We start from the raw sequence: 25,340 nt of genomic DNA on the forward strand, positions 1-25,340 counted from the left end.
TACAGCACAACAGCTAAGTGAGAGGTTCCTTGTTAAAAACCAAAACTTAACATTCAAAGAGTTTCAAGTTTGTAGCAGGAGAGATTAAAGGAAGCACAGGACTCTGGGGACTACACAGGTCATACCCAGGAGGTCTTGAGCTCTGGAGCCAAGAGCTAAATCCTAGGGGTCCATTTCTCAGTTGTCCAAAGGGGGAAGGAGGCAGAGGTAGTGAGCTCTCAGGCCTCACCAAAGCTAGCCTGGGCTACTGCATCGGTAACTAGCACCTGCTCCCTGCGTCACGCCCTCATTAGCAGCAGGGTGGTGGCTGTGCAGAGTTCAGAGAAAGGGCTGGCCCTGAGACCATGGCCTTCCACACAGCACCGGCTTGGAGCTGCACTCTGCCTCTCTGTCCCAGAGCTAACAGGCAGTTTGACTGGCAAAGGTTTCAGAATCTGACCCACGGCGGGACGGGAAAGCAACATTGAGTTCTGTGCCCGCTGAGGACTGGAAGCTTTCCTGGGCCAGCATAGTCTTGTGGTCAGATCTGGCCAGGAGGTGTGGGGGCAGGAAGAGCAGACCACCATGGACCTTGGGAAGGGCTGGAGGGACGTCTGCCCTCTGGCGAACAGGCTGCAGGCCTGTGTCCTAACCCCCATCCCACATCTGTTACCATACTAGAAACAGTGTCCAGAAAATGCACGTTTACTGGCGCGCTCCTGAGACAGTCCTGGGAGGCAGATGCTCAAAGGCCCTTGTGCCCATCAAATCCTAGGTTCCAGGATGCACCAACCAGGGCCGCCAGCCCGAGAATGTGGCACCCTGTGGCTAGGGTAGGTAGAGGAAACGACAACACTGGCGCAACGTCTCGATGCTGGTGAGGGGGCCGCTGGCCCCAGGGCAAAGGCCACTTGAACAACTTGGAGGTGGGATGGAACCCCAAGACGAAGATGTGGATTTGCCAGGGGGCAGGGGTGGTATAAACACGCCCTCTTCACTCCCCTTCAAGTCACAAGGCCCGAGATTTCTCCAAATGTACCCTGTGTGGGGTAACAGAGATCTCAGGTACCACCTGGAATCAGGCAGAAGGTGAGAGTCATAAAACATGTCATGGTGGAGTGTGGTGGCTTGGAATGAGTTGCAGGCCCGGCAGCAGGAACTACTTGGCCCTCCAGGATGGGTGGGCGAACACGATGGGCCTTTTCTTGGCCCAGCGGGAGAACACGGCCTTCTCAGTAATGAAGCGATGGGCGCTCCGTGGTGCCTGCTCATGCAAAAGGTACATCTGACACTCGTCCAGCCGGCCCTTCTCGAAGTAGTGGTAAGGCACGGAGGGGGGGCTCTTCTCACTGTTGGGAGGGGACAGGGTCAGGTGGGACAGACACAGGACCTCAGAGCCCCCCGCCTCCAGGACTTCGCCTCAGCCGCTAAGGCCCAGGGGCACCCACATCTGGACAGACGGCAGGAGGTTGGCAGGTGTGGAGCCCAGTGGCCAGGGTTCAGAAACTGCCTCTTGCAGGCTGGGTGACTCTGGGTTAGAGAAGCACCTCCTGCAGCGAGGCGCTCAGCTCCAGGGAGAGCAAGTCACTCAAAGGGAGGACTCTCTAAGACAGGTGCCCAACTCCCATGTCCACAGCTGTCAGAGGCACTTTGAGGGCCAGCCATGGCAGGGGCCCTGCTCTTACTGTCTCATATGCCCAAGACACAGGCTCTGAAGGAAAGAGTGAAAACCTGTGACCTTTTCCAAACCTCTTAGTTACAGTAATATTGAAATATATTAAGGTCATACAATTCCATTCCCACACTGAACTCACAGTATTTAAGTAATACCATAACTAAATATATCTGGTGTTGTTTTATTAAAATAGCTAGGTCTCAAAAGATAGCTTAGTGGTTAAGAGCACTGGCTGCTCTTCCAGAGGACCTGAGTTCAATTCCCAGCACCCACATGGTGGCTCACAACCATCTGTCATGGGATCTGATGCCTCTTAAAATCAGTAGTAGAGCACTGATTATATATATATATATATATATAATCTTAAAAAGTAGATATAGGCTTCAAGAGGGGGTAGAAAACACTTTTAAATATTATTCCATCAGGAAGGGCCAACCCCAGGCCCATTTTGCCAAATCTTTTTGGCAACTTAAATTTTTTTTGCATTCATTTGTTTGTGTGTGGTGGGTGGGCAAGAGCCTGCTACGGTGTACACGCGGAGGTGAGAAGACGCATTATGAGTTGGTTCTCGGGGGCTGGAGAGATGGCTCAGAGGTTAAGAGCACTGCCTGCTCTTCCAGGGGTCCTGAGTTCAATTCCCAGCAACCACATGATGGCTCACAACCATCTACAATTCAATCTGGTACCCTCTTCTGGCATGTAGGCAGAACACTGTATATGTAATAAATAAATAAATAAATAAATAAATCTTTAAAAAAAAAAGAGTTGGTTCTCTCTTTTCACCGTGTGGGTCCTGGGGACTGGACTCAGGCTGTCAGGCCTGGCGGCCAGTGCCTGAGCCCACCCAGCTCTCCCTCCAGGCCCTCTTTTGGTAACTTGATGGCACACTTCTTCCTTTTTTCCTTTTGTCTTTCGAGACAGGGTTTCTCTGTGTAGCCCTGGCTGTCCTGGAGCTCACCCTGTAGATCAGGCTGGCCTTGAACTCACAGACCTGCCTGCCTCTGCCTCGAGTGTGACGGTAAAAGGTGTGGGCCACCACCGCCACCAGCACCGGTGATGCCACGGTTCTTAAGTGTGAACCCTGCAGGCGTGTCAAGCCGCGGTGTCAAAGGTTAGACGGACTCACCTGCTCTGATGACTCACCAACCTTCTGAGAAGAGTACAAGTCTCTGTTTTCTTTTTTCTTTTTTTTTCTTTTTTTTCTTTTTTTTTGGTTTTTCGAGACGGGGTTTCTCTGTGGCTTTGGAGGTTGTCCTGGAACTAGCTCTTGTAGACCAGGCTGGTCTCGAACTCACAGAGATCCTCCTGCCTCTGCCTCCCGAGTGCTGGGATTAATGGCGTGCACCACCAACGCCCGGCAAGTCTCTGTTTTCATTTGAGACTTTTGGGAGGCTCTCAAAAAAAAAAGGGCTAGCCTTGAACCTGATGTGGTGCCAAGGCTGGCTCTGATCCGGATTCTCCTGCCTCCACCTCCTAAGTGGGCTGGATCACTATGCCCAGCCAGAGGTTACATTTTTTTCCCCAACGGCCTGCACTTTGCCTGGGGCACACACCATGAAGCCCTCATGGCTCACAGACCCTCTGGCTCAAGGCCTCACGCCCTCCCCTCCTACCCCTCCCCCCAGCTTGGGTGCCAGTCTGACCTGCAATAGCTGTCACTGACCATCCCGTAGACCACGATCTCCTCACACAGCTCCAGGGCCAGGATCATGGTGAACCAACCAGTGCTGAGGAAGGAGCCTGACTGCCTCCTGGGGAGGAGGGGACACTGTCAATGGCCCCTCCTGACATCCCCACTCCCCACCTGACGGCTACAAAGGGGTTCTGGGGAGGATGGGCAGGAGGCAGTGAGCCAGCCTGAGGTCAGTGGTGATCCAGGGGCTGCTCACTAACCCAACTCTGACCAGTCTTGCCACCCAGGCTGATGATGCCGCCAGGACCTGGGGAGACCCTCGTGCAGGAGAGCACAGCGGCAGTCTGTTCGAGAGCCCTGCCTCCGCTGTAAGGCCCCGGCTCACTCCTGAGCCTCCGTACCCAACTGTGCAACGGGGAAGACTTCCAGGTGGCTTTGAAGAGCCGTGTCCACACCTTCCCCCCATTCCACCTGGGTCAAGGTGCTGTGGCGGCCCCAGGCCTAAGGTGGCTGGGTACTCTGCAAACAGAGGGCTACCCACTCTGAGAGTGCAGGCTGGCTCCCCTATTCGAGCTGAGCACAGACAGCACCTGCCCCACCTGCTGCTAACACATAAACAAAGCGATATTAGAACCTGACAGCCGCTGAAAAGACTGGGAAAGAGGAGTGGATACAGAACATGAGGGTGAGCGGGCATAGGGCACCCCTTCACGGGGGGGGCGCGGCCCAGGGGGCTTTCCTCACCTAGACCAGACAGTGACAATCATGGAAAATTCTAGAATATTCTAGGCAGAAGGAACAGAGTGTGTGTGCCAGGAACTGCATCTGGAGACAAGTGTGAGAATCTGAGGATGGGGGCTGGGACACAGGCACATAGATGAGGTGCCATGGGGAATCCTGGGGGGCTGTTTCAGATGAGGTATTAAAGAAGCGACTGATGCAGTGATGGGGGAAGTCCTGTGTAGATGTCAATAAAGCACTGTTGGCCAATAGGGAAGCAAGGTAGGTGGGACTAGGAGTCCAGGAGGATACTGGGAAGGAGAAATACAGAGAGTCAAGATGTAACGCCATGGGGTAGGAAGCCCAGAAACTTCTCTGGTAAGAGAAATACTTAGATTAACAATTATGGAGTAATTACTTAAGTCAGAGCTAGCCAGTAAGAAACAAGCAAGGCCAACAGCTTCATAGTTAATACAGTGTCTTGTGTGTTACTTGGGGGCTACAATGTGGCAGAGCCTAAGCGGCTGGCAGGGTAAAACCAAAGCGGCTGGCAGAGGAAAAGCCTCTCTTTACAATGCAGGGTGCTTAGCGCAGGACCTGAGACCTAAAAACAGTCGGGGTTTTTTTTGTTTGCTCATTTACCTAAAGTAGCCCAGGCTCACCTCCACCAAACTCCCTATGTAGCTGAGGATGCCCTTGAACTCCTGAGTGTCCTGCCTCTACCTCATGAGTGCTGGGGTCACAGAGGTGCAAGGGTCAGTTTAATCTGTGCTGGGGACTGAACCCAGGTCCTCATGCCTGCTAGGCAAGCACCCTGCCAACGGAGCCACACGCCTAGCCTGAGGGTAGCTGTTCTGACAGCCACTCTTACTCAGTTGTCTGGAACGGACCCCAGAGGCCACCTCCAATCTTACGGCATCTCCTGGCACAGAGAGGCTCACCGGTTCTTGCCAGTCTCCTCCTGGAAGATCTGGTCACAGTAGGCCATCATGCGTTCAGTGAAGGTGTACACCTGCAGGCCTGGGTACATTCTGGTGAGCTGCAGCAATGTGCGGTAGGTGCGGCCGCCCAGCATCCGGTCCATGTGCCTGCCCTGGCCCCACACCACATAGAGCGTGTCTTGAGCCTGCTGGAAATAGTGTGAGTAGTTTCGCAGAAGCAGTGGCACACTTGTGTGCGAGATCACTCGCAAGGTGCTGCGCTGGCCCACGTCCTCCTCAAAGCCCAGAGTAGGCGCCTGGTTCATGCGTAGCACACACTCAGCACCATCGATCTGGGCACCCAGGCCTGAACCCAGCATCTGGCCAGAGCTGGACACCACTGCACAGCTGCGGCAGAGCTCCCGGACAAGGGGCTGTGGAGGAAAGTAGAGAAAGATCAGAAAACCTCAGCACCAGCTGCCACCCACCTGCCCCATCACACCCACCCACCTGCCCCATCACACCCACCCACCTGCCCCATCACACCCACCCACCTGCCCCATCACACCCACCCACCTGCCCCATCACACCCACCCACCTGCCCCATCACACCCACCCACCTGCCCCATCACACCCACCCACCTGCCCCATCACACCCACCCACCTGCCCCATCACACCCACCCACCTGCCCCATCACACCCACCCACCTGCCCCATCACACCCACCCACCTGCCCCACCTGCTCCCATCCTACCTATTAACCTGCCTGGTAGTTGGATCAGTTCATTTTTAAAATGTGTGTGTGTGCACATGTGTGTGCACAGGGTGGGTGTGCTTGCCCACACCGGTGGGGGGTGAGGGGTCAGAGGTTGACACTTGGTTCTTCCTCAATCCAGTGCTCCTAACCTCTGAGCCATCTCTCGGGTTCCACTGTCAGGCTTTGCAATGAGTGCTTCCACCCGTTAGGTCACCTGGCTGGTCCCAGTTTTCATTTGTGATATTAAAGTCTCACTTTGTTGCTTAGGTGTGTCTTGAACTTGTGGCCCTTCTCCTGTTTCAACTTCACAAATGCTGGAATTATAGGTGGCAACCACCATGTTTGCCCCCAAAGACCAAAGTTTGCCTACTTGGCAAGCTAGGCATGTGAAATGACTTCCCCAAGCTTCCTTATCAGCTATAGCCATCTGGTACCTACGTTACTGGGACCTCGTTAAGGATACAGGAGCAAATAATTATAAGGCACCGAGAATGGCTCTGGCCCAGAGTGAATGTCATGCAAGTGTTTGTTAAGTAAACATGAACCTCAGCTCCTCAGAACCCTCCTAGACCCCTCCATGCCCTGTCCAAGCCCAACCCATACGGCACAGTTTATAATAGGAGGGTTTTCAGTAGCGGGTGTCTTCCATGGCAGCTTGGCAGTCTGGCTCCCAGCCTAAATCCTGGCTCCATCCCTCGTTAGCTCTATGGCCCAGGGTACCTCTCATCTGTGAGGTGGGTCCTCTTGAAAAAGCACAAGGACATAAGGAGTGGGGGACACAGGACGGTCTTGGGGACAGGCTGCCAACATCAGCAGCCTAGAACACAGTGGAGTGGACAAATGCCTCTCCAAGCTTCAGGCCTGCCCCAGCACTTCTAAAAGCCAGAGATGGCTGCAAAGGGGGCATGAGGGGACTTTTGGGAGTGACAGAAAAGTTCCGTGTCACGATGGTAAGGGCTATCCATGTTCTCCTACTTCTGTCAAAACTCACTGTCCACTTGGTGGTGGCGCACACCTTTAGTCCCAGCACTCGGGAGGCAGAAGCAGCTGGATCTCTGTGAGTTTGAGGTCAGCCTGGTCTGCAGAGCGAATTCCAGGCCAGTCAGGGCTATATAGTGAGACTCTGTAACAAAAAGCTCTATTGAACTGCATATGAATAATTAGTAATTCTTTTACAAATCATACAGTTCCATAAAGCCAATTTAATTGGTTTCCTTTTATGTGTGCTTGCATGTGTGGTCACACACCCATGTGGAAGCCCGAGTTTGATACATAGTATCTTCTTTGGTCATTCTCCGCCACCTATATCAAGACAGGTCTCAGTGTCTACAAGCTGAGACCCCTCCTTTGGCAAGTCTGTCTTACCCTGGGGGTCCCACCTCTGCCTCTCCAAAGAAGGGGTTACAGCAAGCTACCATGCCGACCTAGCTTTTTGTGGGTCCTGAGGGTCCCACACTCTGCTCCTTACACTTGCACGGCACACACATTACGACTGAACCATTTCCCAACTCCTACCCCGCCTCTTCTGAGATGGGGGTCTTGTTATACAGAGACTGACATGGAACCAAGTGCTGGGAAGACAGACGTGAGCCACCACATAGACCACAGGCTCAGGAAGGGCCACAGTCTCCAGTGTGTCAGGGCTCCCAGGGAAAGGCTGGACCCTCACCTGCAGGAACTCAAGCTTATAGAGGCTGAGAAAGATACAGGGACGTTAATTCCACTCAATAAAAGACGTTGTGAAATCCCCTCAGGTACGGTTTTTTTTTAATTTGACAGAATGTTGATTTAAGAACTCATATTTTCTGTACCACAGTTTTAAAAAAAATGCTCTGAACCAGGCAGGGTGGGCAAGCCTATGATCCCAGCACTTGTGACAAGAAGACCAGTTCAAAGATACCTGCCACACAGCAGGTTCCAGGCCAGCCAGGGCTATGTGAGACCCTTGCCTGAAAAGGGGGAGGGGACAATAAACAAAACAACACAACAACAGCCAGACTTCCTCATGGTGCTGTCAGTCTGAGGCTGTCTGGGCGAGGGGGAGACGTCCATTCTGATCCTAGCCACCATCTGCCCCATGGAGTATCCTCACTCTTACAAGCGTGAAAGTGTCCCCGTTGACACTCAATGTCTGGGTTTCCCACTTAGGGAAAACCAATGCAGCAGAGGAGAGCATTCAGTGATGAAATAAGTTCAGTCTCCAGACCCTGCAGGAGCGGGGGTGGGGGGAGTGGAAGGGTATATGGTCCACCTGGCCATTCTTTTTTTTTTTCTTTTTAGTTTATTTTATATCTGCATTGGTGTGAGGGTGTCAGATCCCCTGGAACTGGAGTTACAGACAGTTGTGAGCTGCCATGTGGGTGCTGGGAATTGAACCCGGATCCTGTGAAAGAGCAGCCAGTGCTCTTAACCACTGAGCCACCCCTCTGGCCCCCAACCTGGCCATTCTCAGGGAGTGAAGAGTTCACACCCCCAGGAGTTTTTGCTTTGCTTTCCTTTGGTTTTTGGTCCTAGGAATTGAACCTAACACCTATCCTCGCTCACAAACGACACGCTAGACTGAGCCCCAGCCCCAGCCCCAGCCCAGCACAGGAATTTTCATTTCTTCATCAAATAGTCACATGGCAGCTTTGCTGGGCACTGTCTACCAGTCACTCTTGAATCCTGGAAGCAGCCAACATAGGGGGTCCTGTATAGATGAGGAGGTGGCTGAGACTCAAAGGCATGAGGGCCCACGTGTCTCCAGCAAGCCAGAGCATGCCCGTAAGGCTGACTAAGAGCCACCAAACTAAGAACCAGAATTTTAGTGCCAAGAACTAGACATGGTGACATAGGGAGCTGCTAAATGTGAACCATGACCCAGAGGTATAGAGCCACTGATGCCAGGGTCAAGGGTGAGAATGCCCGCTTGCCACACCAGGCAGAGCAACCATGGGGACAGGAGCCATGGCTGTCTTGTCACTCATCTCCTGAGTCCTGGGATCATACATAACCTCGACCTACGTTGGCCCTCTATCCTCAGCTGCCACGCAATGCCAGACACCGCAGGAGACAAGCCCTGTTTGTTGAGCATACAGAGTGGAGACACACAAATCTAAAGATACACAGAATACACAGACAGGCCGTGGCAGGCACGAGCGGTCAGCCCCCCTTTCATCCAGGCACGCAGCAGAGAGGGGCCGGCTGGCATTTGCTCAGTGCAAACCCTATTTCCTCCTACACCTTGAGAGCTCAGAGAGGTGCAGAGACCAGCAAAAGGCACAGAGCTGGTGAGCAGAGAAGCCAAGCTCAGACTCTAGCCACCAGCCCAGGTCTCGTTGCTTCCTAGAGCTAGGGACACTCTGGTCACCTTTGCATTTCCTGGCTGACTCACCTTCCCATCTGGCACGCTGCTGTAGCCGCTGAAGTGCAGGGGCCCGGGCTCTGTGGGTCTGGGTGCCAAAGGGAGGTGGGGGTCCAGGCAGGTAGCCAGGCAGAGGGGCATGCAGGCCCAACAGCACAGGCAGATGTAGACGGCGGACAGGGTCAAGGCGCACAAGGAGAGGAGGAGAAGGCGACCCTGAAGGAGAAGGCGGTGACGGGCCTGTGGGGTGCGTGTGTGCAACACCCAGTCCCCCCCTGTAGGACCTCTTCTGTAGAATTCAATCTCCATCGATAAGGCCTTCTCGGGGACACCTAGCTCTTGGTCCTTGAAACTACAGATATCTCCCCAAATCCCCTCTTCCAGGTCTGGACACCCACTTGGGGTGAAGCCCATATACTTCTCAAGGCCACACAGCAAGGGTTCGGGATACAGGCTTGGGTCTTAAACTCAAATTCTCACCCAGCACCCACACACACTCTGCAGTCTGGGGTCTCGATCTCAATGGCCTTCAGCCCAGGCCAGTGCTGCCTCCGCGGTCCCACCTCCACCACCCTGTCCCCAGCTGCTCCAGTGTGTCACCTTGGCTAGGATCTGGGTGGAAAGAAGGCTCAGTGGGGACAACAGCTTCTTTTGCACCTGCACCGGGTCCCGAGAACCCACGTAGGATGCCTCACAACCACCCATTGTGTAAGTGAGACAGTCTACATAGATGCCTCCAGGCATGACAGCTCATCCCTTGCCTGAGGCAGGATTGTTACAAGTTTGAGGCCAACCTGGGCTACACAGTGAGTTCCAGGCCAGCCTGGGCTACAGACTGAGCCCCTGTTTCAAAACCGGAAGACAGACAGACAAGCAAACAGAAGACGCCTTCAATAGTTGGGATGCTTCTGCTCAGTCACTCCCACGTCTAGAAATGATGCCAATGGTCACTGGAGGAGACCCTCTGACCCTCTCACCCCACACTCTCTCACAGTGCCCAGCAAGCTCTGGAGGAGCCACGCCCCAGGTCACCATCTGCTGGGACATCCATCTCGATACCTGTGACTCTCGGAGCGCCAATTTTCTAGGCCCAAGGCCATTCCAGAGGAAACCCTCATTGCTGGCCAGCATGCCCAGAAAACAAGAGGTGCAGAACAGCCCCTGGCACATCCTGCCAGGGGCCCACCCTTCCTTGTCTGTTCACAAGCCACATCAGCTTCTAAAAATAAATCTTGTATGGCCAGCTGTCCAGGAGAAAGGGTTCACAGCCCCTGAGGCCCCAGGCTCTGCACAGCAACTGGTCCCCTGCCCACAAGGGAGCAGACCCCCTGACTCAGGCAGTAATTTAATCTGCCTGCCCCAACATTCAAGGGGCTCGACAGTGAACAAGGTTCGGCTGCCCCAAACCTTCACACCGGCTCACACCATCAACCGAGTGACACCGTACCTTACTGTTACTTTCATTTCAAGGTGACCAGAGCAAAGCAAAACCGAAAAGGGAAGTCAGTAGCCTGGGGTTGCGCAGCCTCTAGAGCAGGGAGGTGGCACAGGGGCTGTGGGTGGGACCCTGCCTTAGGGCATGTGCTTAGCGTGTGCTTGGCTCTGAGTTCTGTCCCCAACACCAAAAGAAGTGTGAGGGGGGAGGGGAACCACTATAACTCCTGGCATGGGAAGGTGGCTGAGAAGCTCTGCTCAGCCTGCCCCCAAGTCCCCAGTGAGCTTTCTTTCTTCCATGTCACTTACCGGGGCCTTCATGCTGTCCGTGCCCTCAGCAGTCCGGAGGCTGCTGTCTCCAGAGCTTGGGATGGGAAAGACTGGAAGCTGGTCCTATGATATGAGGGAAACTGAGGCAAGGGAAGAGGGTAGATCCAGGTCAAGGCAAATGGGCCCAGGAACCAACAGCCTTAAAGTCTCCAAGCATGCCACAACGTGCCCATTCTAAAAGATGTGTGTGTCCAGAGACCCTGCCAAACCAATCCCCATTGTGCAGATGGGGAAGGACAGAGAGGAGGCGCTTCGGCTCAAGGTCACCCAGTTGGTTAAAGGAAGGCAAAGAAAGTCGGGAGCAGGGATTTCTTCCCACCCATCCCTCCCACCTCTCTACCGTGGGGCGATGGAGAGGCCTGGGGCGGGCAGGATGTGAGGTTTTCACTCTGCTCGATTCCACCGTCCCCTCCCCAAGCTGGGCGCTAACCAGACGGGTGGGTTGGGACGCGCCGGGGGCTCACGATGCTCTTCTCGGAGCTCCATGTCTGCTGGGCCCGGCCAGAGGGCCTGGAACCGGCCCCGGGGGGGGGCGGGGGAGGCGGTGCTGCGGTTCTGCAGGATGGGAGCTGGAGCAGCGCAGCCCGGGGCCAGGGGCGGGGCCTGCCGGAGGGGCGGAGTCTTTGCGCACAGGGGGCGGGGTCTACGCATCGGGGGCGGGCCTGCGTGGCAGTGTCTGAGATCTCTCTGAGTTGGGGAGGGGGCGAGGTCTTGACGTCTGGGGCGTCGCACCCTACTCGGTGTGTGCCAAGGCCATGGAAGAAAGAGGAGAAGATCTCCGGATCCGAGCCACCATGCAATGGCTGCCTGGCCGGGGAGACTTGAGGTTCTCCATTTCTGAAATTGCCGGGGAAGTGGCAGGGGGGCAGGAAATGAAGCAAGAGTTAAGCAGGTCAGCTTATTCAGACAGGCAATGATGAAACATGTTTTCGTTTTTGAGACAGAGTCCCATGTATTTCAGAAAGGCCTCGATTTACCAGGATGAGGCTGGCTCTGCTCGCTGAAGCAGCTGGTGGAGCGCTGGGTTAATGGCTCCGGCTGTTTTCAGTATAGCTGCTCTGTGTTAGGTCAATGCAGCCTTTGCCCGAGCCGTTTTCTCCCGCTCTGTAAAGTGGGAAAAATAACCCTCTCCTAGTGAGAAAGGGCAGAGGTGGCTCGGGGCACTACCAGAAAATTCTGTGGTCCCAGAGAGGCACTTTTGGCTTGTTTGTGGCTGTCCTCTCGCTGGCCCCTGGGCCCCTGGGGGTGAGAAGGATGAGAATGGTGCCGCTTCTGAGCTAACACACCCGGCTCACTCCTACCTCAGGGGCATGACTTGCTGCACTGCTCTCCCTGGACTGCTCCAGGCACCTGCCTACTGGGGCTCCTTGCCACTCAGCTGAAACCTCAACTCACAACCGCCCTCCCCAGCAGCACACCCCGAGTTATTTTATTATCTCAGGCAGGGCCTTTCTATGTAGCTGTCCCTGTCTGCTTCCTGTTGCTGTGACAAACACCATGACCAAAAAGCAACCATGGGGGAAAGGTTTATTTCTGCTCACACTTCCCACATCGCAGCGCATTGCTGGGGGAAGTCAGGGCAGGGGCTTGAGGCAGGAACCTGGAGGCAGGAGCTGAGGCAGAGGCCATGGAGGGGAGCTGCCCGCTGGTCTTCTCCTCAGGCTCACGTTCACTCTGCTTGAACTCACAGAGATCCGCCTGCCTCTGCCTCCTGAGTGCTGGGATCAGAGTGTGCCACCAACACCACTACCCAGCGACCCAACCACTTTTCTTATACCACTAAGGACCATCTGCCCAGGGGGAGGCAATGCCCACAGTAGGATGAGACCTTCCCACATCAATCATTAATAAAAAATAAAGTAAAAAAAGAAGACAGGAAGGAAGACCCCCAAAGACATGCCTATAGGTCAATGATGGAGACAGTTCCTCAACTGACCCTCCTCTGTGTTGATTTGAAAACCCACCAGCACACTCCAGGCTAGCCTGGGACCCTGCTCAGCTCCACAAATGCACATGCTGGAGTTACAGGCATTAGCCACACCCCCAGCTGGGCACCGGGCAGTCACTCTGTGAACCAGTTCCTCTGTTCTCACGCCCACGTACTGTTAGACTCGTCTCCTCCGTATGAGTTCTCAGTCACCTGCAACACCCACATGGTCCTGACACATACAAGACAAAGCAGAAGCCAGCAGTCCTGGGTCTCTGAGGTCACTTCCCTCACGGCCTCAGGCCCTGCCAAGGTTCCCCGCCAGAGGGGGGGGATCATCCGTTGCCTTTTGTACGGGACTCAAGGTCAATCGCATGGGAGCCAGACCCCAGCAGGTCCCAGTTCTGATTCTGCACCTGCTACATTCCTACACCCCTGGCTGGACACCTCTGGGTGGCAGCAGAAGCAGAACTCTATTTCTCAGCTTCCTGCCAACCAAGCAGGAATCTCTGCAGCTGCAGCAGCATAGAGCGAACGTCCAAGAACACCCACAGCAGGCCATGTGTCTGTTTGAAAAGTGCCGATTCCTGGAATGTTCCGCCGAGGCCAGCCTCTTTTCTCTCCCCTCCCTGCCCTACCTCACCAGTCGCTTTTCAAAGTCTGGCCATATCCGATGGGCCAGCAGAAGTTATTGAGAGGCATTTCCAGGGTCCTGGCTGGCCAGTCCTGGGGGTATCCCTCGCCCCCCCAGCCCCCACAATGCTACTTCTTGATGACAGTAGACACGCTGTCCAAACGGACAAGCAGGGTACAAGTTAAGCGACTGCTAAACCTTGCCAAGACAGGATAAGACAGTCTTTCGACTCTTACTACTTCTAAATATGGTCTGTCAGATATTCTAGGCCTTAGCCAAAGTTGGTTGCCCAAAACGTTTCTGTGAGACCTTGTGTGACTGTCCAAGTAACCAGCTGTTTGTCATTTCTTGAACCTTTTGGAATTCTCCTGTGTACACTCCCTGCTTACTCAGGTAATATTATCTTCCTTCTCAGGTCTTTGATGGGGTGGAAGACTAGATGGTCATGGTTACTATACTGGCACATCTTAGCTAAGACATTTCAGGTACAAGACTTAGACTCCTCGGGATAGGACAGCTGTTGGAATTATCTCTGTTATTTGCCAATTACCTACAGCCTGAGCGTTTAGTATGTGTTTCTCTCTCTCTCCTGGACAATACTTGGTATTTGCTCTTATTGTATATAGTTTCCTATGAGGTTTATAACCCTCTCATTTAGATAAAAAGGGGAATTGTTGTGGGAACTCGTTCATCCAATAGCCTTTGGGGTACTGACACATTAAGGTGTGGTCTCGGGTTCTACATGTGAACAGATGAGGATGAGCAGGAACATGTTCTCGCTCTCTTGGTGGTGGTGGCAGATGAGATCACAGCACCTCTGGGCAGAAGACCCTGGCAATTTTCTACCTTAATTGTCTCCAGTAAACACCTGACCTCCCTTTACTCCGGGCTCTCCTGCACTCTATTACATTCATCCATCACAGATGCTTCTTTTCTCCCCAGTTCTAGGTCCTTCACTGTGCCCCCGACCTGGGACCCAACAAGGGACACATGTGACCCTTCAGGTCCCAGAAGTTAAGGCCCTTTCCTCCTGACCACCTGTGAGGCGCAGGCGGGTTCCAGCATTCATTGCTGAATGGTCTCTCTCAACCCCTTCATCCTGTGAGCCTCCATTTGGAGGCCTGTTAAAAGAGAACAATCGGGCCTGGAGAGATGGCTCAGAGGTTAAGAGCACTGGCTGCTCTTCCAGAGGTCCTGAGTTCAATTCCCAGCAACCACATGGTGGCTCACAACCATCTGCAATTCAATCTGGTGCCCTCTTCTGGCGTGTAGACAGAACACTGTATATGTAATAAGTACGTAAATCTTAAAAAAAAATGAAAGAGAACAGTTTTTAATAGTAAATGAGCTAAGGGGAGGAGCAGGAGAAAAAGATTTTTAATAGTAAATGCGCTAAGGGGAGGAGCAGAAGGGAAGAGGAAATCCTTGCTTTAAACAGCACTGCCCCATCACAGAAAGGAGCTGAGTAGTTACAGCATTAGGGGATGCTACCCTCCTGTGGCTAACAGGGGGAACTGCAGGATGGTTCTGCTGGAAATGTCTAGCCGACAACTCGGATGGGTTTGAGTCATTTGGTGTGGGTTTCCACCCACTGATACATGGGCCGGGTGTAGCCAGCTGGGCAGACGGTGGAGAATTGTGTATCTTCGTCCCCAGCTGCTTAGAGACCGGTTCTAGTCACTTGGTGTGGGTTTCCACCCACTGGATCATTCGACGGGGCATAGTGATCCGGGCTGACTGTGGAGAAAGACTGGCCTGGATGTCTTATTGTCTTCCACAGCTGCTCCATCCGTTTTCGAAACCCAAAGATAGTGGTCACATCCACCAAGCCCAGAAAATACCGTTTTTCCGGACCGTCCAAGACATGAAGGGCGTTGGGAACGTCGGGCAGCAGCCGGCGGTTCTGGCCCTCCGGCCCCCCATATACGGACCTAGGTGTGGGAACAGGACAGCTGTTCCCTCCCAGCCATTGAGCTACACTAGGAGGCTGAGGAAGGAGCGTAGCTGACAGGCAGGCATTGGACATATAGCCATAGGAAATATCATGCCCTAATATAAACTGAACTTCAAAGTCAGTACTGAGAGGCTGGGGAGGCTCTTGCAGAGGACTAGAGTTCAGCTGGCAACATGCACCAAGAACACCTCAAAACTGCTGGTAACCCTGCTCCTCCAACGTCATTTCTGGCCTCCACAGGGAGGGTACTCATGTTCACACACATGGAATTTGTGGGGGGGGGTGTTGAGACAGGGTTTCTCATTGTAACAATCTTGTCTGTCCTGGAACTCACTCTGTAGTCCAGGCTGCCCTTAAACTCACAGAGATTTGCCTGCCTCTGACTTTTTTTTTTTTTTTTTTTTTTTTGGTTTTTCGAGACAAGGTTTCTCTGTGGCTTTGGAGGCTGTCCTGGAACTCACTCTGTAGACCAGGCTGGCCTCGAACTCACAGAGATCCGCCTGCCTCTGCCTCCCAAGTGCTGGGATTAAAGGCATGCGCCACCAACGCCCGGCTGCCTCTGACTTTTTTTTAAAAGATTTATACAGTGATTTATTTATTTATTTCATATACAGTGTTCTGCCTACATGCCAGAAAAGGGCACCAGATTGAATTGTAGATGGTTGTGAACCACCATGTGGTTGCTGGGAATTGAACTCAGGATCTCTGGAAGAGCAGTCAGTGCTCTGAGCCGTCTCTCCAGCCCCCTGCCTCTGACTCTTAAGCGCTGGGATTAAAGGTGTGTGTCACCATCACCCAGTGTTTTTTTTTTAACATTTATAAATGAGGCTACCAGGGAAAAAAATTATTTATATATTTCAAAGACTCAGCAGCTGCTGTGGCCAGTGCCTATGAATGAGACATAGGGCTGTTGTCTGAATTATATTTCTGTTGGGGAGGGCCAATCTCAGTCACTGAGGTTAAACAAACTGTTCTTCATGTTGTATCTCCTAAATCTCTGTTTGTGGGTAGTCTAATCCTAGAAGCCTTAGGCTCAAAGAGCTGAAAAACTGAGAACAGTTTATAGACCTGTGATCTCCCTTAAATGAAGTCTTAGGAGCAGACTCTACTTTGTCCCCCAGGGAATGCTTAGGGCAGTGGTTCTCAACCTCCCTAAAGCTGTGACTTTTTAAATATCTGATCTGTAGAAATCTGGTGTGCAGCCCAAGGAGGTTTAAGACCCACAGGTTGAGAACCACTGCTATAGGGCTTTATTCCTATGCTGAGGGTGGGCTCTTGGAGAAAAGACGACCAATGAGAGACAAGACCCACCACAGTACCAACCAATTAAAACACGTGGCAGAAGAGCCTGGGCAGGATTAACCTGGAAGCTGGGGAGGTGTGAGCTTATTGAGAAATATTTCAACATGACTGTCCTGTGCAAACTGGGTCTTGGGAGTGCTCAGCTTGATACATTAGCAGTGGGTAAGAGCTGAGCTGGAGCAACACTGCTCCATGGATGCCCCTTCACCTCTGATCCAGATGTGGTTGGGCTGTGACTCTGTGTGTGTGTGTGTATGTGTGTGGGAAATCGCTCTGAATCCTACTCAAATTCCTCCACCCTCAAGGCCTCTGCTGTAGATGGGGCCGGCATAGAAGCTGCAGAGAGCTGAGGGTACCCTTATCTTTTACTTCCCCCGGCTGTGCAATAGATCGATGGGCCTGGGTCTCACTCTAGACCAGGCTGACCTTGCACTCAGAGCTTCACCTGCCTCTGCCCACTCCCCACGCAGTGCTGGGATTAAAGGCCTGCTTTAAGGCCACATCTACCAGGCTTGGCCTCTTAAATGGCCTTTTTGTTCAGCCTAGGGGTGAGCCTTGGGAACTGCTATCAGATTAGAAGCCCTGTCACTTCCCCCACCTGCTCCGAGCTTGCTTCTCACATCTGTCAAGTGAGAAAATGTTCACGGTCTCAGTGTGGGTCATGGTCAACATGAATAGCGTGCCAGTTACTTCTACACAGGATACAATGATGCCAGTGGTGGGTGATGACTTCAGGGGTCTAGAGATGGAATGACTGGGTAAGAGGGCACAAAACTGGTCGGGTCTTGTCCCTGCTCAGAAACCCCTGGTGACCCCATCTGTCCTGTCAGAAAATAGGCAGACTACTCAAAACATCATTAAAAGGCCTTGTCCAGACAGGACTCCTTCAGTTCTGTTCCCCAGCAGCCGTGCTACAACACACACACACACAAACACACACACACTCACACACACACATACACACACACACATGCACGCATGCACACACCACACACATAACACCACACACACACATCACACACACATCACACAGTGCTTCCCAGCCTTCAAGCCCATGCCATGCCACCAGAGGGAAGGCAGTCTTATCCCTCACTGCCTACCTTTCCACACCTGTCCTTGCTCTGCGCCTGGAGCCAATGCTCACCTGATGGTGCGGACAAAGCTGAACCGGTTCTTTTCATCTTCGTGAAGAGGCTGAATGCCCACCAGGAGGCTGTAGTCCAGCACTCCGTGGCCCCGCAGGAATTCAATGTCCACTTTTATTTGGCGGAGGAACCAGCTCCGCTGGGGTCCTGTGAGAGCACCAGACCCCACCTGAGTCCTCATCGTGTGCTGGCTGCACCTGAGCTTGCCCCAAAAGTGTGGCTGTCATGACCAATCCCCATCCTATGATTCCCCTTGTACCCCCCCAGTTGTATAAGATGTGTAAGACTGGAACACGGGTTTGAATCCTGGGCTGCTAAGAATTTGGGCAAGGGGGAGTCCTAAGGACCCCCTTCTTCCAAACCTGGCCCTGAATGGAGGAAAAGGACCACGTGACTCACCCAGGTCAATGGTCTTTCCATCAAAGTTGAGGTCCTTCAACACCAGGAGAAGGGGGCTGTCCTCGGGGACTGGCTCCACCCAGCGGCTCAAAGTACACGCCTTGATGTCATACCTGAGGGGTAGGCACACACAGAGACCATTGGAAGCAAAAGCTACCCAGATGTGACTGTTCCTGTGTGTGTTAAAACACGATGGACGACAACTCCAAACCTCAGCACACCCCTAGACAGGGTTTCTCTGCGTAGCTTTGGAACCTGTCCTAGAAGTCGGTTTGTAGACCAGGCTGGTCTCGAACTCACAGAGTTCCGTCTGCCTCGGTACTGGGATTAAAGACATGCGACACCACCATCCGGCTAACCCCACGCATTTTAAAGAGAAGTGTCTCCCTCCTACTGGATCTTGGGAGGATCTGTTCTCGCTGAGCCTATTCGGCGGTCTAAAGGGTAAGTTTCAGGGCCTCAGACTGTGCTTTCCCTGTGGAGCCGGAACCCTGTATCCGTTCCAGAGGGACTCACCTCTCAGAGATGCGGCTGACAGGGTAGAAGATATTCTCTATGACGATGAAGTACTTCTGGGGACAGGACGGGGTAGTGAGGGAAGCGCGGGACCTCACCCTCCAGCAGCCCCCACCTCCGAGCCACCTCGCCTCCACCACACTCACCTTTGCCCGGTTGGCCACCCGCAGACTGTAAATGCCTGAAAGAGGAGAAGGCCTCCAGCTCCACAACCAGGGATCCATGTGACCGCAGTTCCCTGCTCCATCTTCCTCAAGACCCACCTCATACCTGGGCCTGTCACTCCAGTCCCGCCCCCCAGACTCCCTTCTGAATCCCTGCCCCTTCCCAATCAGCGCTGCCCCACCCCGAAACACCACCCCAAGCAATTCTCTTCCATCCTAACCAGCCACTTTTTGCCCCGCACCAGGATCCGCCCCTTTCCCAGACCCCGCCCTCCCCAGGCACTTTGAGGTTTAGGACCCGCCTCAAGCCTCCTACCCAGCAACTTAGCCAGCAGTGAGTGTGGGTACTGCACGAGGTGCTGCACGTAGCTGTACAGCTGGGAGAGCAGCACCTGCACTTCCTTCCTTGTCTGGGTTTTCAAAAAAAAGCGTTGGTCGTGTCTGCGAGTGAGAAAGAGCAGTTACTGTCCAGGCTTGGCGCGAGCCGTTCCGAGCGGTCCCTTTCTTGCCCTTAGTTCTTCTGCACTAGAATGGATGTGTCTGGCCACTGTCCCTCACTTGGTCCCGCCTTCATCCGGCCCTGACCCTCTCTGCCCAAGGCTGCCCCGCCAGCCTGGAAGCCAGCCACCACCCAGCCCCAACCCCTGTTGCAAGCTCACGACAGGAAGAAGCTGGCTTTGCTCTTGGAGGTGCTGAGAAATTGAAGGTAAGGGTTACATTTAGCTCTTCGTCCCGCCTTCCTCCGGCCCTGACCCCCCTCCTGCCCCTGGCTGTCCCACCAGCATGGAACCCAGCCCCCACCCAGCCCCAACCCCTGTTGCAAGCTCACGAAAGGAAAAAGCTGGCTTTGCTTTTCGACGTGCTGATGAATTGGAGGTAGGGGTTACCGGGACCCAGAGCAGCCTGATAGTCCTCTTCATTCAGGCCTACACCTTTCCTCAGGCGTGCAAAAGCTGGACCCGCCAAAATTTCGAGCTGGAAGCCCTGTACCGGAGAAAGCAGCCCTAAGGGAATCCATCCACGCGGGTCCAGGCTTATGAAGCTGCGCCTGGTTTGCAAGAGGCAGGACCCAGCAAGGTTCAGGAAACAAGCATCGCTCCCACTCACAGATGAGGAGGAGGGGGCCCAGGCAGACAGTTCTTCCTGGACTCCTTACCTCTTTGTGAACCTGAGTCCTGATTTCTGCAAAATCTTTCAGAGTTGCAGGTCCCTGCAGGGGTGAATAGAGGGATTCAGAGAAACGCAGGGTCTGCCATTGCCTACCCAGAGATTGGGAATACAACTCGCAGCTTTGTCCATTACTTTAGCAAACAGGGACCCGACGAGTCTTGTCAGCCAGAGTTGGGCAGTTGGGCTTCTGGTTCACCCAGGGCTGGAGGAAGGATGGGCGTGACCTGAGGCAGGGCCCCATGGGTGTGTGTTATCTGGCCACCACTGAGTCTCCAGGACCAGGCTGTGAGTTCAAGCCTGCTACACTTGAACTCTCGAACACTCATCCCAGCAAAAGGAAAGGCCCTTGAAGCCAAGTGATCTGCCAGGGGTAGCCTGGGAGAGCCAGACTGGAGAAGGCTGACTGGGGAAGGTGACCTCTGAGGGGAAATCTGAAGGGAGACGGATTGGAGATGCAGGGCCCTCAGCACTGGTAGCCAGGGGCAGGGTGAGAGGGTTCAAGTGTTTGGAGCCAAGAAGTGTGTGGCTGAGACTGGACCACCAGCCGGGCTGCCAACAGTATCTTCAGAGTGAACTCAGTCCCAGTGAGACACAGGAGAGTTTTTGCAGGTCTAGGGAATTTCTTCCACATACGGTGGTTGGACTGTGTACACGTGTGCACACACAGACAACATGCAGGCTCACCAGCCTACTGGATTGCTGAGCTGGCAGTTAGGTGACCCTTTCTGCTGAGCCAGCATGGGCTCCAGCCTGACAGGCTCCAGGGAGGATGGGCTGGGTTAGGCAGGGTGGGGGTGGGGGTCCCTTCTTAGCCATACAAGCAGGCAGGGCACAGGTTCTCAGCAACCAGGGGGTAGTAACCCCTCTACCCATTATATAGATAGGGGTACTGAGACCTAGGGATAGAGAGGCCCGCCTGAAGCACACACCCACCACCTGAAGCAGGGAGTAGCTCACACCTCCTAGGCTTTCCAGCTTCCCAGCCCAGAAATTCTGCCTCCTGACAATTCCTGCCTCCCTCTTTTTGGTAGGTCCCTTTGACCCCTAGAGTCACAGTGTTAGTGAGACAGATAGCCAGCGGGGTCTCCCTCCCTCTTGGAGTCTGAGGCGCATGGGATGGACTGGCCATTCACCTTGGGCGGGTTGTCTATGGAGACCTGGGAGGCAGCCCACAGCCCACGCCTGCATAATTTTGGTGATGGTGTGATATTCATTGGTGTTATCGATTTCAACCAGGCCCACTCGGTTCTTCTTGTCTCGGAATCCACGCCACAAGCTCCAGGGAAGGGGCCGGGATCTGATGGGAAGAGGCACAGAAAACAAAGCAGGCATGAGGTGTCTCTGAGAGGAAGGGTGCAGGTTCAAATGCTAACTCCCCTAATTGGGAATCTCCCCTTGGTCTTTCTCTGCTTCACCTGCCTTGGTCATAAAACACAGGGGTAAATAGCCAGGCGTCGGTGGTGCACGCCTTTAATCCCAGCACTCGGGAGGCAAAGCAAGACGGATCTCTGTGAGTTCGAGACCAGCCAGGTCTACAGACCGAGTTCCAGGACAGCCTCCAAAACAATAGAGAAACCCTGTCTCACAAAAACAAACAAAAACCAAACAAACCCCCCAAACATAGGGATAATGCTTTAGCCACTCCCCAGGCATTGAGAGGCCACATAGCACCTGGCACGTGGTATTGAAATAGAGTCTAGACAAAGCATGCCTTCTTCTTCTAACAGCTGTATGGAAGAGCTTTTCTTCCCCATTTTCCTGATGAGGAAACCGAGGAAGACCTGGGAGGCGGGGAGACACCCACCTGATAATCATCCCCTTCATACCTGCGCCCAGGTGGGGCCTGTCCTGGTCTTTCCAGAGCAGAGTCCCACCCTGATGAGATGGGGGCGTGTCCACGCCTCTGGCCAAGAGGAAGGCGGGACCTGCTCACTCACCCTTCTCTCTTCTGTCCCTGCTCCATCTGGGCACCTACCTCGTGGGGCTCAGGGCTTGGAGCGGCCATCGCCCCCAGCTGCTGTTTCTCTGGCTTTGGCTGTGTCTCCGAGGCCCCATCGCAGGAAACAGGCTCCACCTTTGGCCCACGACCGGCCAATCTCCTTTTTGTTCGATGTTAAGCTGTGTCTGCTAACGGGGCACTGGACTTTTCCCTCAGGTCCTGCCTCTGGGGTTGCAGCATCCTCAGGACCCTGGACCTGGCCGGGAGGGGCCGTTGAGCATTGGCGGTGGTACTGGTGGATAGAATTACTGGACAGGGTTGCTCCCGAACTGCCGGCGGGGCTCTGGTGTTTGCCTGCGGGCTCCACCTCCGTTTTTTCAGTATCCTCCCAACCCTGGCTGTAGGTGGACGGGGCCACTGTGCATCTTTTGTGGTGCCAGAAACAGAACCTTTGCCTGAAGGTTCTTCGGAAGCTGGTCCCGAAGGCAGGTAGCCTAAATCGTGATCTTGTCTTTGTAGACATATTGCCTTTGTCTGTCTCTTGGGGTCAGAAACTACAAGCATAGAAAGAAGTGTCTATCACCCACGTCTTACAGAAGTCAGCACACTCTTCCGTGTGATTTGGAGCATCCAGTGGGGGTCAGAGCAGTGTCAGACTCCGGAGATTTCGTAGTGAGCCTGCTGGGGGGACACAGCGGCTAGCCGGATCTTTTAAAAGCATAGACGGGATGGTGCCACCCTTGTACTTTAAGCCTCCAGTGACTTTCCTTGGCAGTGGAACAGAATTCAAACACCTCGCCACAGCCCAGGCCATCTGCCCTCCTCTAGACTCCACACCAAACACCTGCCTGCCCTGAGCCTCAGCCGCCACCTCCAAGTTTCCCACTTGCCTGGCTCCCTAGTAGACGTCCCACTGGACTTTGTTTACCTAGGTCCTTCCTGGGTCCTTTCAAGACAGCAAATGCTGCCCCTCACTCTGGGTCACTTGCCTTTATTCTCACCACCACTGACACGAGGGATTCTCTTGCTTATGTCATTGGTCTATCAATCAGACCTCTTAAAGTGGGAGTGCCACCAGGGCAGGGGCCACAGGGCCCTCAGCTCCCTGCTCAGTGCCCAGCACAAAGTGGTGCTTGAGAAGTATAGATTAGAATGATGGGAGTAGGGGTGCAGAGGGACTTGATGTGTTCCCCACAAGAGACGACAGAGGCTGTAGGAATTAGAGACAGTCCCTATCATGCAGGGCCTTGGGGTAGTGGGAGGGATAACCCAGAGGGGAGCTAGAAGTGAAGATGAGAAAGATGTGGAGATTAGATATGCTGGCTTAAAAAAGTTTATTCATGGGCTGGAGAGATGGCTCAGCGGTTAAGAGCACTGAAGCCCTTCCAAAGGTCCTGAGTTCAATTCCTAGCAACCACATGGTGGCTCACAACCACCTGCAGTTCAATCTGGTGCCCTCTTCTGCCCTGTAGACAATCAGCTAAGGGGAGGAGCAGAAGGGAGGAGGAAATCCTTGCTTTAAACAGCACAGCAACGTCACAGCAAGAGGCTGAGAAGTTAGAGCATTCGCTAGGGGATGCTACCCACCTGTGGCTAACAGGAGGAACTGCGGGCTGGTTGCACTGTAAATGTCTAGCTGAGAACTCAGACGGGTTCGAGTCATTTGGTGTGGGTCTCCACCCACTGATACATGCGACGGGCGTAGCGATCCGGGCTGACCGTGCAGAAGGACTGGCCTGGATAGCGTATCATCTTCCACACCTGCTCCCGCCGTTTTTGACACCCATAGACAGTGGTCAGATCCACCAATCCCAGAAAAGAACGTTGTTCTGGACCGACCAAGACATGAAGGGGGTTGGGAACGTCGGGCAGCAGCTGGCAGTTCTGGCCCTCCGGACCCCCAGATATGGACCTAGGTGTGGGAACACGATACAGCCATGAGCTACACTAGGAGGCTGAGGACGGAGCGTAGCTGACAGGCAGGCATTGGACATAAGTGGTTGCCGAGTCCTTGAAATATAGCCAGAGTCATAGGAAATATCATGCCCTAATATAAACTGAACCTCAAAGTCAGTACTGAGAGGCTGGGGAGGCTCTTGCAGAGGACTAGAGTTCAGCTCAGAACATGCACCAAGAACGCCTCAAAACTGCTTGTAACCCTGCTCCTCCAACGTCATTTCTGGCCTCCACAGGCAGGGTACTCATGTTCACACACATGTTATTTGCGGGGTGGGGGGGTGGGTTGAAACTGGGTTTCTCTGTGTAGCCCTGGAACCTGTCCTGGAACTCGCTTTGTAGCCCAGGCTGGTCTCGAACCACAGAGTTCTGTCTGCCTCTGTACTGGGATTAAAGACATGTGACACCACCATCCGGCTAACCCCACGCATTTTAAAGAGAAGTGTCTCCCTCCTACTGGAACTTGGGAGGATCTGTTCTCGCTGAGCCTATTCGGCGGTCTAAAGGGTAAGTTTCGGGGCCTCGGACTGCGCTTTCCCTGTGGAGCCGGAACCCTGTATCCCTTCCAGAGGGACTCACCTCTCAGAGATGCGGTTGACGGGATAGAAGACGCTCTGCATGACAATGAAGTACTTCTGGGGACAGGACGGGGCAGTGAGGGAAGCGCGGGACCTCACCCTCCAGCAGCCCCCACTGCCGAGCCACCTCGCCTCCACCACACTCACCTTTGCCCGGTTGGCCACCTGCAGACTGTAAATGCCTGAAAGAGGAGAAGGCCTCCAGCTCCACAACCGCGGAGCCATGTGACTGCAGTTCCCTGCTCCATCTTCCTCAAGACCCACCTCATACCTGGGCCTGTCACTCCAGTCCCGCCCCCCAGACTCCCTTCTGAATCCCTGCCCCTTCCCAATCAGCGCTGCCCCACCCCGAAACACCACCCCAAGCAATTCTCTTCCATCCTGACCAGCCACTTTGCGCCCCGCCCCAGGATCGGCCCCTTTCCCAGACCCCGCCCTCCCCAGGCACTTTGAGGTTTAGGACCCGCCTCAAGCCTCATACCCAGCAACTTAGCCAGCAGCGAGTGTGGGTACTGCACGAGGTGCTGCACGTAGCCGCACAGTTGGGTGAGCAGCACCTGCACTTCGTGACCTGTCTGGGTCTTTACGAAGAAGCGCTGGTCGTGTCTGCGAGTGAGAAAGAGCAGTTGCTGTCCAGGCTTGGCGCGAGCCGTTCCGAGCGGTCTCTTTCTTGCCTTTAGTTCTTCTGCACTAGAATGGATGTGTCTGGCCACTGTCCCTCACTTCGTCCCACCTTCATCCTGCCCCGACCCTCTCTGCCCCTGGCTGTCCCGCCAGCCTGGAACCCAGCCCCCACCCAGCCCCAACCCCTGTTGCAAGCTCACGACATGAAGAAGCTGGCTTTGCTCTTGGAGGTGCTGAGAAA

General features: G+C 54.0%; 2 protein-coding genes and 1 long non-coding RNA gene across 8 annotated transcripts; 1 reads left to right on the forward strand and 2 right to left on the reverse strand.

Annotated features, from left to right (window-relative positions):
* Positions 1–14: 14 nt before the first annotated feature.
* St6galnac4 (ST6 N-acetylgalactosaminide alpha-2,6-sialyltransferase 4) lies at positions 15–23,492 on the reverse strand. Of its 6 annotated transcripts, XM_040735644.1 has the most exons (7): positions 21,978–22,063; positions 11,524–11,895; positions 10,771–10,871; positions 9,058–9,243; positions 4,949–5,361; positions 3,298–3,405; positions 15–1,328 (listed from the first exon to the last, which is right to left on the reverse strand). In XM_040735644.1, exons 3-7 carry the CDS (start codon positions 10,780–10,782, stop codon positions 1,139–1,141), a joined length of 909 nt encoding a protein of 302 aa, XP_040591578.1. In that variant the 5' UTR covers positions 10,783–10,871; positions 11,524–11,895; positions 21,978–22,063; the 3' UTR covers positions 15–1,138. The 6 variants fall into 6 exon arrangements, with proteins under 6 accessions (XP_040591578.1, XP_040591579.1, XP_040591577.1 ...); XM_040735645.1 differs by lacking the exon at positions 11,524–11,895 and having other exon boundaries at positions 21,978–23,492; XM_040735643.1 differs by lacking the exons at positions 11,524–11,895; positions 21,978–22,063 and adding an exon at positions 17,753–17,888.
* Pip5kl1 (phosphatidylinositol-4-phosphate 5-kinase like 1) lies at positions 14,670–25,334 on the reverse strand. The gene is given in 14 exon segments (XM_040735633.1): positions 14,670–15,068; positions 15,070–15,283; positions 17,753–17,900; positions 18,153–18,265; positions 18,669–18,724; positions 18,815–18,849; positions 19,149–19,273; positions 19,662–19,816; positions 19,989–20,042; positions 21,136–21,183; positions 21,185–21,299; positions 24,477–24,657; positions 24,957–25,081; positions 25,300–25,334. Coding segments are annotated over 14 exon segments (1,413 nt in total). The 5' UTR covers positions 25,305–25,334; the 3' UTR covers positions 14,670–15,029.
* Positions 19,268–21,980, forward strand: LOC121136052. The gene is made up of 3 exons (XR_005873163.1): positions 19,268–19,538; positions 19,775–19,909; positions 21,239–21,980. It is a non-coding gene; the product is annotated as an uncharacterized LOC121136052 (long non-coding RNA).
* Positions 25,335–25,340: the final 6 nt, after the last annotated feature.

The sequence above is a fragment of the Mesocricetus auratus genome, unplaced genomic scaffold (genome assembly GCF_017639785.1).
Source record: "Mesocricetus auratus isolate SY011 unplaced genomic scaffold, BCM_Maur_2.0 Super-Scaffold_100047, whole genome shotgun sequence".
NCBI lineage: Eukaryota > Metazoa > Chordata > Mammalia > Rodentia > Cricetidae > Mesocricetus > Mesocricetus auratus.

What these genes read in the sequence shown, in the direction of transcription:
- St6galnac4 (XM_040735645.1), bottom strand. An exon ending in GAGGAGACTGGCAAGAACCG is followed by an intron (nt 3,406 to 4,948) that starts GTGAGCCTCTCT and finishes CCTCCTCCCCAG; the next exon opens with GAGGCAGTCAGGCTCCTTCC. An exon ending in GTCAGTGACAGCTATTGCAG is followed by an intron (nt 1,329 to 3,297) that starts GTCAGACTGGCA and finishes CCCTCCCAACAG; the next exon opens with TGAGAAGAGCCCCCCCTCCG.